General features: G+C 36.7%; 1 protein-coding gene and 2 long non-coding RNA genes across 4 annotated transcripts; 1 reads left to right on the plus strand and 2 right to left on the minus strand.

Annotated features, from left to right (window-relative positions):
• Positions 1-561: 561 nt before the first annotated feature.
• On the minus strand, positions 562-2,209 carry LOC149951986 (uncharacterized). Of its 2 annotated transcripts, XR_016479889.1 has the most exons (7): positions 1,760-2,209; positions 1,329-1,400; positions 1,177-1,259; positions 1,021-1,081; positions 880-951; positions 728-810; positions 562-632 (listed from the first exon to the last, which is right to left on the minus strand). It is a non-coding gene; the product is annotated as an uncharacterized LOC149951986 (long non-coding RNA). The 2 variants fall into 2 exon arrangements; XR_016479888.1 differs by lacking the exon at positions 1,760-2,209 and having other exon boundaries at positions 1,329-1,739.
• LOC149951987 (uncharacterized) lies at positions 2,090-3,529 on the plus strand. The gene is made up of 10 exons (XR_016479887.1): positions 2,090-2,172; positions 2,242-2,313; positions 2,383-2,465; positions 2,561-2,621; positions 2,691-2,762; positions 2,832-2,914; positions 3,010-3,070; positions 3,140-3,211; positions 3,281-3,363; positions 3,459-3,529. It is a non-coding gene; the product is annotated as an uncharacterized LOC149951987 (long non-coding RNA).
• A 5,398-nt stretch (positions 3,530-8,927) lies between these two features.
• LOC149951988 (amine oxidase [flavin-containing] A-like) lies at positions 8,928-12,692 on the minus strand. Its single transcript, XM_090168445.1, has 13 exons — positions 12,585-12,692; positions 12,312-12,406; positions 12,114-12,251; positions 11,939-12,049; positions 11,781-11,872; positions 11,609-11,702; positions 11,353-11,550; positions 11,030-11,286; positions 10,861-10,972; positions 10,182-10,279; positions 9,998-10,109; positions 9,864-9,926; positions 8,928-9,362 (listed from the first exon to the last, which is right to left on the minus strand). Exons 1-13 carry the CDS (start codon positions 12,634-12,636, stop codon positions 9,222-9,224), a joined length of 1,563 nt encoding a protein of 520 aa, XP_090024571.1. The 5' UTR covers positions 12,637-12,692; the 3' UTR covers positions 8,928-9,221.
• Positions 12,693-12,830: the final 138 nt, after the last annotated feature.

Raw genomic sequence — 12,830 nt, forward strand, 5'->3', positions numbered from 1 at the left:
TTGTCAACATTCTTAAGCCTAATTGGTTAAGCCTAAATTTCAATAAATGTTTTTCTATTTATTTTGGTTAGACTCTAAGACTATTTGACTAGAATCTAAGTCTATTTACTTCAATTTAAACAAGGCCTAATTTCCTACTACAGTAAAATAATAAAGTCACTTACTTTTACGGAAATCCTTAAGCCTTTGCCTGTAAATAGAGTCGAGAAGGCGGGGTACGGAGCGCGAAAATCTACGTGTCTCTTCTCGATGAGGTCCAGGAACTAAAAGAACGCTGAGTCGTATATCTAGAGATCAAATAACACTCGAAACTTCAAGTAAATCCTGATTTCTCATTGGCTGAAACCAATTGACGTCACGGGAGATTGTAAAATGTAACCAAAAATAGAGGTTACTGCTCATCGGTTAGCGATAAAAAATTCGTCACGTGTTAAATTAGGCAAATTAGAATAGCTGAAAATACATTGCGCTTACTTCGTACTAATTTACTTCTGATACAACTTTGATAAAAATTAATCCTGTTTCGGGGGAACCCCCAGGAGGAAATCTTAGAGACTATTAACTCGGTAGAATACACTATTTTAGCAATTGCAATTGCATATAATCCTTGTTATTGTAATGTTTGATATATACTGAAATGATTATTGTTGGATAGGAAAATAAAAGAATCGTGATAAATGTTAATTTTTTTATTATAAAATAATTGGGACGATGAGTAGTATCCTACTGGAATGTATTTCGCCCTCATCGTCCCAATATAATTGATGTTCCAAGACTTGAAGAAGCATCCTGGGCTCTCCAACCTCAAGGCTAACAGAACAATACATAAAATTTTAACTTTAGTACAGTATAAATAATTCGTGAAATTTAATTTATTACCTTATTCTAATCTCAAATTTAATTGAATTATCGCTCGCGCTTTGCATTACTATCCCCTTCAATTCTTCTATTCTACATGAAGAAAATTAAAATCTAAAATTTTTGTTCTAAAAGTTATTTAAATCTTAAAATAATATTTACCTCATTTTTGATTTCGATTTCGTTTTGCATTAATCCTTGTTATTGTAATGTTTGATATATACTGAAATGATTATTGTTGGATAGGAAAATAAAAGAATCGTGATAAATGTTAATTTTTTTATTATAAAATAATTTAGACGATGAGTAGTATCCTACTGGAATGTATTTCGCCCTCATCGTCCCAATATAATTGATGTTCCAAGACTTGAAGAAGCATCCTGGGCTCTCCAACCTCAAGGCTAACAGAACAATACATAAAATTTTAACTTTAGTACAGTATAAATAATTCGTGAAATTTAATTTATTACCTTATTCTAATCTCAAATTTAATTGAATTATCGCTCGCGCTTTGCATTACTATCCCCTTCAATTCTTCTATTCTACATGAAGAAAATTAAAATCAAAAATTTTTGTTCTAAAAGTCATTGAAATCTGTTACCGTCTTGAACCATTGAAATATGTTTTCTACCCGTCATTAACAAAATATCTTTAGTACACGCAAAATAAGATTGGTGAAAAAAACATTGCCTTAGATAATTTAACAGGGATTTAGTTAGCTTTGGGTCTTGTAATGATAAAAAAGATTGAAATTTGACTCTGCCATTTTATTTAATAATATAAACTCATGTACGCGAAAAAAAAACAATTGTAAACAATTTTTCCTATGTAACTTTTTTCACTCTTAATAAATACTTTAAAAACGTAACAAAAAAAAGACTCTTTATTGAAAATCGCTTACCCTTTTTTTCCAGAATTTCGTTAAGTCAACCAGTCCGATGCAAGAACGTACTACAATGCGGACTCTTATCTGTAAATTTGTTAGACTTTGCACGAACCTAAACCATCTTCTCGTAACGTACGCTAAGAGGAAGATGGTGGAAATTCCCAGTCTCACGAAATTAATTATCTACGAGCACTATTTAACCAATGGAAAAATTTACCGACTTTACCCACTTATTTACACACTGAATAGATTCCACACTCAATCACTCACTAACTTAGATTTCATCACGGAAAAGAAGGAGATAGGATATAGGGGCTAGGAATTGGTGGGGATGGAAAATGGTATAAAAAGGGAGTAAAAAAATTAGAACAAATTATTCCAACCTTTTTCTTTGCTTGGAGCAAAACGAAATCGAAATCAAAAATGAGGTAAATATTATTTTAAGATTTAAATAACTTTTAGAACAAAAATTTTAGATTTTAATTTTCTTCATGTAGAATAGAAGAATTGAAGGGGATAGTAATGCAAAGCGCGAGCGATAATTCAATTAAATTTGAGATTAGAATAAGGTAATAAATTAAATTTCACGAATTATTTATACTGTACTAAAGTTAAAATTTTATGTATTGTTCTGTTAGCCTTGAGGTTGGAGAGCCCAGGATGCTTCTTCAAGTCTTGGAACATCAATTATATTGGGACGATGAGGGCGAAATACATTCCAGTAGGATACTACTCATCGTCTAAATTATTTTATAATAAAAAAATTAACATTTATCACGATTCTTTTATTTTCCTATCCAACAATAATCATTTCAGTATATATCAAACATTACAATAACAAGGATTAATGCAAAACGAAATCGAAATCAAAAATGAGGTAAATATTATTTTAAGATTTAAATAACTTTTAGAACAAAAATTTTAGATTTTAATTTTCTTCATGTAGAATAGAAGAATTGAAGGGGATAGTAATGCAAAGCGCGAGCGATAATTCAATTAAATTTGAGATTAGAATAAGGTAATAAATTAAATTTCACGAATTATTTATACTGTACTAAAGTTAAAATTTTATGTATTGTTCTGTTAGCCTTGAGGTTGGAGAGCCCAGGATGCTTCTTCAAGTCTTGGAACATCAATTATATTGGGACGATGAGGGCGAAATACATTCCAGTAGGATACTACTCATCGTCTAAATTATTTTATAATAAAAAAATTAACATTTATCACGATTCTTTTATTTTCCTATCCAACAATAATCATTTCAGTATATATCAAACATTACAATAACAAGGATTAATGCAAAACGAAATCGAAATCAAAAATGAGGTAAATATTATTTTAAGATTTAAATAACTTTTAGAACAAAAATTTTAGATTTTAATTTTCTTCATGTAGAATAGAAGAATTGAAGGGGATAGTAATGCAAAGCGCGAGCGATAATTCAATTAAATTTGAGATTAGAATAAGGTAATAAATTAAATTTCACGAATTATTTATACTGTACTAAAGTTAAAATTTTATGTATTGTTCTGTTAGCCTTGAGGTTGGAGAGCCCAGGATGCTTCTTCAAGTCTTGGAACATCAATTATATTGGGACGATGAGGGCGAAATACATTCCAGTAGGATACTACTCATCGTCCCAATTATTTTATAATAAAAAAATTAACATTTATCACGATTCTTTTATTTTCCTATCCAACAATAATCATTTCAGTATATATCAAACATTACAATAACAAGGATTATATGCAATTGCAATTGCTAAAATAGTGTATTCTACCGAGTTAATAGTCTCTAAGATTTCCTCCTGGGGGTTCCCCCGAAACAGGATTAATTTTTATCAAAGTTGTATCAGAAGTAAATTAGTACGAAGTAAGCGCAATGTATTTTCAGCTATTCTAATTTGCCTAATTTAACACGTGACGAATTTTTTATCGCTAACCGATGAGCAGTAACCTCTATTTTTGGTTACATTTTACAATCTCCCGTGACGTCAATTGGTTTCAGCCAATGAGAAATCAGGATTTACTTGAAGTTTCGAGTGTTATTTGATCTCTAGATATACGACTCAGCGTTCTTTTAGTTCCTGGACCTCATCGAGAAGAGACACGTAGATTTTCGCGCTCCGTACCCCGCCTTCTCGACTCTATTTACAGGCAAAGGCTTAAGGATTTCCGTAAAAGTAAGTGACTTTATTATTTTACTGTAGTAGGAAATTAGGCCTTGTTTAAATTGAAGTAAATAGACTTAGATTCTAGTCAAATAGTCTTAGAGTCTAACCAAAATAAATAGAAAAACATTTATTGAAATTTAGGCTTAACCAATTAGGCTTAAGAATGTTGACAATAGCTTATAGAAACTATCAGTTTACAGTATGGACATCGAAGCGTATCGACTTGAAACTTTTCGTCACTGGAGAAATCCGCACGTTACTAAGGAACAACTAGTAAAGGCCGGATTCTACTATATTCAGCGGGGCGATGAAGTACGATGTTACAAGTGCCATGGCGTATTAGAAGGATGGGAATCAGGAGACGTACCAGAATGGGAACATGCTAGATTCTTTCCACACTGTCCGTCGAGGGATAATTCACCATCGGAAAAAAAGTACCTTTCGCAAGAATGGGAGATCCCTGCACCACCAAGGTCAGCGGCACTGGAGGATGACGATTTCATATCTATTCCGGTCAGACGTGGTGAGGTAGAACTTTTAATAAAATTATTTATACAAACTGCACTTGCAGAAGGTAGTTCGTTTCAGCCCTTTAAATGAAATTGTACATATTCCTCACGAAGATCGAGTTAATTTTTTTTATATTGATAAAATGCGATTTAAACGCGTTATTTATATTGTCGGTCTAATATTAGAACCTGTTTTACGCAATCATGTAATTAAAAGTAAAATAAATTTGGAAATGTATATTTCTTGTTTTTATTGCCTAGAGATTAGAAATTAAGGAGTTCTGAAGCGATAAGCAAACGGGTAAAAATCTAATCTCCAGATATCTGCGCGAGGAAAACAAATTTTGGAGAATGGGGATGGGGGGAAAGCAGCTGGTGAACGGGAGAGAGAGAATCTGGTGATTAGAAATTCTGGTGATTGAGGGAGGAACGGGGGAAAGGAGCGGGTGAACGAGAGAGAGAGAGAATCTGGTGATTAGAAATTCTGGTGATTGAGGGGGAGAGGCGTGGGGGAGGAACGGGGGGAGCCAAGCTACAGCTTTGTGTCCTTCTGGTGATTGAGAATGAAATTTTAAAAGCGCTACAAGCTATCGCGACCCCACGTGTCCTTAGCACGTTTCCATAAACCAAGGATGGTCTTAACTAGGGATGCACCGATATGGCTAATCGTGGCCGATAATATCGGCCGATATTAACAAAGTTACCTATCACAATATTATGCTTTTTTGTTTACTCTCGTAACCACCTGTTAAATAGACTAAAGCCGAGTGTTGTGGAAGAACTGGCCTTTTTAAAAGGAAATGTAAGGTTGTGGCAATAAATGTTTTCCATTAATTAGTTAGTTGAGTATCGCCTTTTTTTAAATTTTAATGTTTTTCTAATACCAGAAGTATCGGCTAATATCGGCCTCGCTTAAGCCGATATTGGCCGATACCGATATTTGAAAAATTAGCCGATATATCGGTGCATCCCTAGTCTTAACTTGTTCCAGATTGCCATCGTCGGTGGTGAAGCCCAGCAATTCCTCCGTAGATTTAAGACGCACCCAAAATGGAAGTGACCTGCCCCTCGCCAAAATGTAAAACTCTTTTAGCTATTAATATACTCGTCCGCTTAAAGGGAGTATAACCCCTCTTGTTTGTGGAAGCTACGCGGTGTAGTCTAAGCCCACCCTACCCAACAAGATGGGTTATACTACCTTTCAGCTGAATTTCGAATTTTCAACTATACTTAATATGTGTCGGTGGTTCTGTGATAGAACACTCGATTGTCAAGCAGGGTCCGGGTTCAAAACACACCCGACGCTTTCGCAAATAGATAATAAGAACATTTGGTGGAAACCCTGCCATTTGGATGCTAAGACGTTTAACGTGACCCTTAGCGCTCGGTCCGTCCCAAAAGTCAATAAATTGAAGTAGGAGAGTAGGAACCCCGTACACGGACAACACGCACAACACAAACACAACACCCCCACACGTCGCAACACAACACGCACAACATAAACACAACACCCACACACTTCACAACACGAATTTGAATTCAGGGGTTTCAAAAACCATAAACCCTTTTCCCAAATTCAAGAAACTGCGAACGCGGTTTTGCGCTCGTATTACACTTTGCCCCGAAACTGCGAACGCAGCCCAGACAGACAAACACACACACACATAGAGACAGACACGGTGATTGTAAAACCTCTCCTTTGGAACATAGTTCCCTCAACCTATTAAGGAAATTTTGTCATAATATACTAATAGACGGGCCAGCAAACGTGTAGGAGGAATTTGTGGGAGGTGCAGGCTGTACACACAAAGGTACGTCTACACTCCTAAAAGTTCCCTTTACACGTTTTCGGGAGCACGCTTAACCCCTCTATTTTCTTTTAAACTAGTCGCTATTTTTAACAGAAAGCATTTTATTGGACGAACGAAGTAGTTTAAAATTGACTTTTCGATTCATTAGTTGTCTCAATAAACGTCGCTCTCCTTTCGCTTCTCCCATGACGTAGTCACTGATCGGAAATATTTTCGGTCGGGCGGTAACAGGGTTGCCAATTCAACCGGTAACCAAGCCAACTTATATCCAACTTGTAAAATAGATTTTGCTTTTCACTTTCACCATGCTTTCACAAAAGAGACAAGCCTTTGCACACATGTTCGTCCTGATAAATTTTATATAATATAAAGGTAAAATTTTATCTTTTTTAAACATTTATATAACTTTTACCGCCTAAAATGTTGTCTTATTTTCGGCACCGCTTCAAAACCAAGAGACAAGGACTAAATAAAAACTAGCTTTCCATTCTACGCTATTACTCCTTGGGGACTCGCTGATCTGCTTTTATTCAGACGCCTATTAAACCACAGACCACCTACCCCAAGAGGGACATGTATCGCTGGTAGTAATTTAATTTTAATGTCTCGAATGGGATGCGGCTTTTAAGAGCGCTCTACTAACGACGCGTGTGACGTCAATTGTACGTAGTTATAGATTATATTTGTTCAAGCCATCAGTACCGAATTTACTGAAGGTGGGACCCTAGGCAGATTTTGCTGGTGGCCTATGTAAGGAAAGCATAAAAACGTAAAACTCGCATGTCCCGAAGAAAAATCCATTGATTTCATCAGTGGGGGCCCCTTAATCCGGTACTGCAATTAGCCATCAAAGAAACCATCTGTTCTAGCTGATTTTTCTGATGGGCATCGAGACGTCCAAACCGTGAACGCAAAAGTCGTACAGTATGAAAATTATGGCATCGATTATTCAGCGATGTTTTGATGAGCTTTATTGAACGTACTCCTTGACGCGGAGTTTTAAATTACACTGGGGCCGAAATCGCTACAGGGTGGCACTATTTCGATATTTTTTGACGTGGCTTTGAAGAATGGTTGTGGTAAAACACTTAAGCACGTGTTATACTTATTTGGTCCGATTGCCCTGTATTGCATTGTAACCCGGCCGCCTGAATTAAAGGCTTCAAAAGTCGCTTGATGACTTAGGCCTAAGGTAGTGCCTTGGGTATTAGCCTAGCCTTGCTGATATTAGTTATGGAATCTCCGAGTTCATTCTAAAAGTTTTGAAAGATAACAAAATTTGAGAAAGGAGTTAATTCCGGTTGATTATTTTTGAAGAGGAGAATAGCATTAAGGTAGTGTTGTAAGTCGGAAAATTTAGTTGTTAAAACCAATTTTTAAAGTTGTAAGTCGGAAAATTTAGTTGTTAAAACCAATTTTTAGTGTTGTAAGTCGGAAAATTTAGTTGTTAAAACCAATTTTTAGTGTTGTAAGTCGGAAAATTTAGTTGTTAAAACCAATTTTTAGTGTTGTAAGTCGGAAAATTTTCATTCCATGATTAGTCTAATAAAATTATATGGTTTGCAAATTTAAATTAAAGCGGCATTTTCGCTAAAGTTTTTCGAATCTAAAAGTAAAACTAAACCACTAGACTAGTTTAAACTGATTAACAATGTAACACTATTAATGTTTTGTAGTATTTTTACTGATATTAGACATTTTATGTCGATAAAAAGTTAAAAACATTAAAAACCCTTATGTTTCAATTTTATATTTTTCCGGAAAATTAACAACACTACAATAAGGTTTTCCCCATGGGAGACTTTAAACGTTAATTTTTTAGATATTTTATTCAAAAGATAAATATACGGTGAAATGTACTGTTTTGTTTTATAACGAACGTGTTTTTTTATTAAAGGGAGGATAGACTAAATCGAAAAATCGAGCGCTAAGACTTATTTTTAACGTAACTAGCGCCAATCATAGCTTTTGTTAAACCTTGCCGCAGAAATTTTAAATTAGTTGTTTATACTCCTTTTATACGGTGACCCAAAAATGAAAAATAATTTGACAAAATCAAAATTCAGTTTAAAATTTTCCGCTTCATTTATGAGGCATCAGGTGGAGATCGGCATATTTTTTCGGCTTCGATCAATTTTGACGGGATCAAAGTTGGTCGTGCATAGGCTAGACGTTTCGTATTTAGGCGGGTGCGTTACGTCAGGCTGTTTATTATTATTAATTATTATAATAATAATTATTAATTATTTAAAAGTACACATAATCATTTGAAAAATTCGGAACGAATTTCACTTAGCTCATCCCCTGACCATTGAGTTGGGGATATTAATCTAGAGATCCAAGTAAATCTGCTCCCTGCGAAACAAGTTTTTGAAAATTACGAATGTGCCGTCTCCTCTAAAATGACGAGGAAACGTTATCATATGACTCGTGGCGCCATCCATTATTTTTGAAAATAACCATTGAGAAATAGACGGCGCCACTGGTAGAATGATAAAGTTTTCTCAACATTTGGGAGCAGACGGCAGTATCCTTATTTTTAAAAACTTGTTTCGCGAAATACTGAAATCCGACGTTTTGATTGAACCTCTAGATTAATATTCCCAACTCAATGCCCCTGACTCGGGCATACGTTTCCGCCAAAACACTATGATGTGGACCTTTTATAAGAAACTACAAAAACTAAAATGGACATTTAAATGGAATTTTTTTTTTATTAATTTAATAAAAGTAAAATATCAGTGTGAGTAAATAAAAACATAACATAAAAAATTGTAAAGTCGTAACACCTAAGCCTCGGCTTTTCAAAGGCAATCGAGGTGAACCCTTGGGATTTGACCTGGATTAAGCTTACGCGTGTTATTAATCCAAGATTTGACCTTCTTGCAAGCGGCAATAGAAATGGATTTGACAATAACTTGGACCACGGTAAGTAAGCTACCTCGTAAAAATTAACAATTTCGGTGAACGTGGCTCCCCGAAATTCATTTTAAACGATGACGTAGGACAAATGATAAAGTTCCAATTAACAGCGACGTTGCGAGACCACTAACTAACAGAAATCTTCCAACTGATGGCGGGTGTTTCTCAAAATAAGACAGCTCAAATGGTAGAGGTGGCACTCCCTGTGTGGTTTCAAAAATATATTAACTTAAATATCGCCATTTCTATACAGGGTGTTTCAATAGTTATGAAAATTTGAAGGAGTTGTAGGGGGTGAATTGAGAAGTATGCCTATTTTCCCCTATTTTCCTACGAAGAGTGAAAAGAGCGCCTGAGAGCTTCAAAGTGTGGCCTACTAGCCCCTGGAAGTAGGCTGCAACAAGCGCAAAAACAAGCAGCAGGGACTTTAAATACTGTTTAAGTTTACATTTTTACGCTGGTCACCTCGATTTGGTTACAAAGTCCTTTTTTACCTTAATGTTCGCATTTCCCTGCTGCTTGGTTTGGCGCTCGTTGCAGCCTACTTCCAGGGGCTGGTAGGCCACACTTTGAAGGTCACTGGCACTCTTTTCACTCATCATAGGAATGGGGAAAAAACAGGCATGCTTCTCAACTCACCCCCTACAACTCCTTAAAATCTTTGCATAACCTTTTGAAACACCCTGTATATAAAACACTTTTACCTCAAACACTGGTTCTGATTTCCATACTTCCTTCTTGTCGATAACTCCAATGTCCGCCAAAACCTGAAATGTAATGACGTCACCCAATTTGAAGTTGAGACCTACTTAAAAAATGCTATAAAATTGTTTGTTACCTCTCTGGCAGCCCGTTCTCCAGCTTGAACCGCCCCGTTCATGTAACCTGGCCATGAGGTTGCGGTTTCAGTTCCGGCAAAGAACACCCTTTGAAATGGTTTTCTGATAATTCTGGGTGAAGTAAAAAATTTAGCAGCTTCTCAATAGTCACGGTATTATAATTTCAAATGAAAGTTTGCTTACTTTCCATATCTACTCATAACGCCAGGAGGAAAAGTAGACACGTAACAGCCGCCAGAATACTGTTCTTCTAACCAGTTGTGCTCTTCGTAATGCACTGGCTGTAAATCAAGTCACGACATATTAGTTATTGATATGAGGTTGCTAAATACACTTAAAGGAGAACTGTCACCAAAACCAAAATGTACCGAGGTTTTTTCACAGAAAGATAGAAAATATATTAATAATTATGTCCCTGAAATGTTATAGTTATTGGAAAAGTATTTAAAAAGTTACGCTACTTTTTCCGCAACCTACATCAAACGGCTCCAAAAATTTCAGATATCGCTGTTGAACCTACGTGCAGCGCCAAAAGAATGAAGCGGCAAACATTTTAGAAAGGGCGGCGTGTAAGGGAAATTAAAAACACGATAAACTATACAATCTACCAATATAACTAGGTTAAAAAGCCAAGGAGAATGTCGTAGCAGACGACAGTTCCGACCGAAAAACTATGAAACCGGGCTAAAAATTCTTCGTTAACGATATGGCGCTGCAGGTAGGTCACAACCAAGCGGTTCTGAGATTCTCGAGTCGGGGGGGGGGGGATAAACACGAAATTTGGTTGCTTATAATAAATCAAATACTGGCAATATTTAAATGGTTTTTGAGTGGTGACAGTTCTCCTTTAATTATTTCTTACGTAAAGACCCTCTTCCGATCCGTAAGTCCTCGCGATGTCTTGGGTCAGAACTTTTATTCGGGCAGTCTTGCTTAACTCTTGCAATTTCAAAGCGTGATCCGTAAATATGAAACTGAAAAATTTAATTTTATTATTTAAATTCCTGTAATTAAAATGCGTATGATTATACATGGTAAGAGCTGCCAATGGAAAGTCTGGCCTGCAGTCATCCACAGCGTTGCCTATCACTAGTTGTCCATCAGCGCACGATACAAATCCGTTGAAACCTTTTTCCCTCCAAAATGGTGTTTTGTAATAAACGTTGGCTTTGATGACGCAACCCACGGGTACCCTCTGGATTAGCTGGTTCCGTAAAGCCGGTAATGGTGGATCGTAATGAACTTTTAGTTGCATGGGTAATGGTATGGCCATTATCACGTGTTCGCCCTGTTTGTACCGGATCGAGTTAAATATTGATTCTCTAGATTGCGAAGTCTAAATACAATTCCTTACGACGTAGGTCTCCCCTTCGGTGGTAGTTATGGTAACCGAAGAGTCATTTTGCGTCAAAGTGCAAACTTGCGCCATTAATTGGACTTTGTCCCCCAGCAATTCTGCCAATTTCTCGCTGACAGTCATGGACCCACCCACGAATTTCCGTTCCTGGGCACCATTATCCACGTTCCATATACGACGGTCCCCGTTACAGCACTAAAGTAAAACTCGCTTTAGCCTCTTAAAACTCTTAAATTTGACCAACTCGGCTTACCTTGACGTACCACAGCGCCCACAGTAAAGAGATGTGCGCTGGGTCCGAAGCCAAGTTAGCTTGTACAACCGACATAATGAATTCGAAGCCGAGCCTACAAGGATTATTTTGTAATCATTTGAGAAAGTATGATGAACTTTGCTTCTTGTCTACTTCTAATAATTTCGTTTACCTTGTCCAGCATTCTTTTTCTAAAAAGGTCATTACAGACATGTCGTCAAGCTCCGAGGCGTTTGGGCTATTCCAGGGTTCCACCGCGTCGATCTACAAAACCAGAACCGTCGTTTTAAGTATATAAGATGTTGTAACTGATTACGCAAAAGAACCTACATTTTCCATCATTTTCGTCATCTTGTTCATGACGTAGGTGACGTCCATCCAGGCTAAAGGGCTCCAGTATCCGAACTTGGCCCATTGTGTCGTGTATGTGAACCGTTTTCCCTTTGGATTAATTTACCGTTACGGAGACGTATTTTTTGTAATTGGAATAACGTGTAACAATTACCCTGCTAAATTGAATGCTACTGAGATCCGAGAACACTTTGTAAGTTTCGACACCCAGTTCGTGGGCTAGTCGGAGAATGTGATTTTGCGTTGGTCCCACGTAGGAACCACCTAAATCCACCCATTCTACCACCTCATTCTGCCAAGAGAAACTCCGTTAGTATTCATTATGAGTAGTCCATCCTTTTGAGACACGTACCCTAGATGTTAAGGTTCTTCCTCCAACCCTATCTCTGGCGTCCAGTACTTTGACGTCGACGCCATACTCGGTCAACAGCTTAGCAGCAGCGAGACCTATAAGAAGGTGGATGAAAATTCGCAAACCCCTCTATGTTTTTGTAGATAACGGGGAATTCTTTAAGAGAGAATAATTGTAACAAATGATATCGCGACTGTTTACACCCCGAAATGATATTTAAAGTAAGGTTTTCTTCGTGTAGTATAGAATATTAATAGCAGATAAAATTCTCACCACTGAGTCCCGCTCCGACGATGATAACTTGAGTTCTTTGAACATCAGCCATAGTTTAGTTTGAAACGTTATCAGAGAAAACTTTGGAGCGAAGTGAGGTGTCGTCCGTGCGGGGGTGCGCTTTTATAGGCGACGTTTTTGCCATTTCCATATTTTTTTAACATTCTATCGAGTGTCTGCTTTCGTTAGTCCTTATCTTTTAAATAAATTTTTACTGTCTTTATCTTCTCGTATTTGCTTTATTTA

The sequence above is a fragment of the Leiobunum rupestre genome, chromosome 3 (assembly GCF_980474605.1).
Source record: "Leiobunum rupestre chromosome 3, qqLeiRupe1.1.hap1, whole genome shotgun sequence".
Lineage (NCBI taxonomy): Eukaryota > Metazoa > Arthropoda > Arachnida > Opiliones > Sclerosomatidae > Leiobunum > Leiobunum rupestre.

Coding starts and splice junctions, on each gene's coding strand:
- LOC149951988 (XM_090168445.1), bottom strand. CDS start 12,636: ATGGCTGATGTTCAAAGAACTCAAGTTATCATCGTCGGAGCGGGACTC. Junction 11,873..11,938: donor TGACGAAAATGATGGAAAAT/GTAGGTTCTTTT, acceptor CTGGTTTTGTAG/ATCGACGCGGTGGAACCCTG. Junction 10,973..11,029: donor CCATTGGCAGCTCTTACCAT/GTATAATCATAC, acceptor TAAATTTTTCAG/TTTCATATTTACGGATCACG.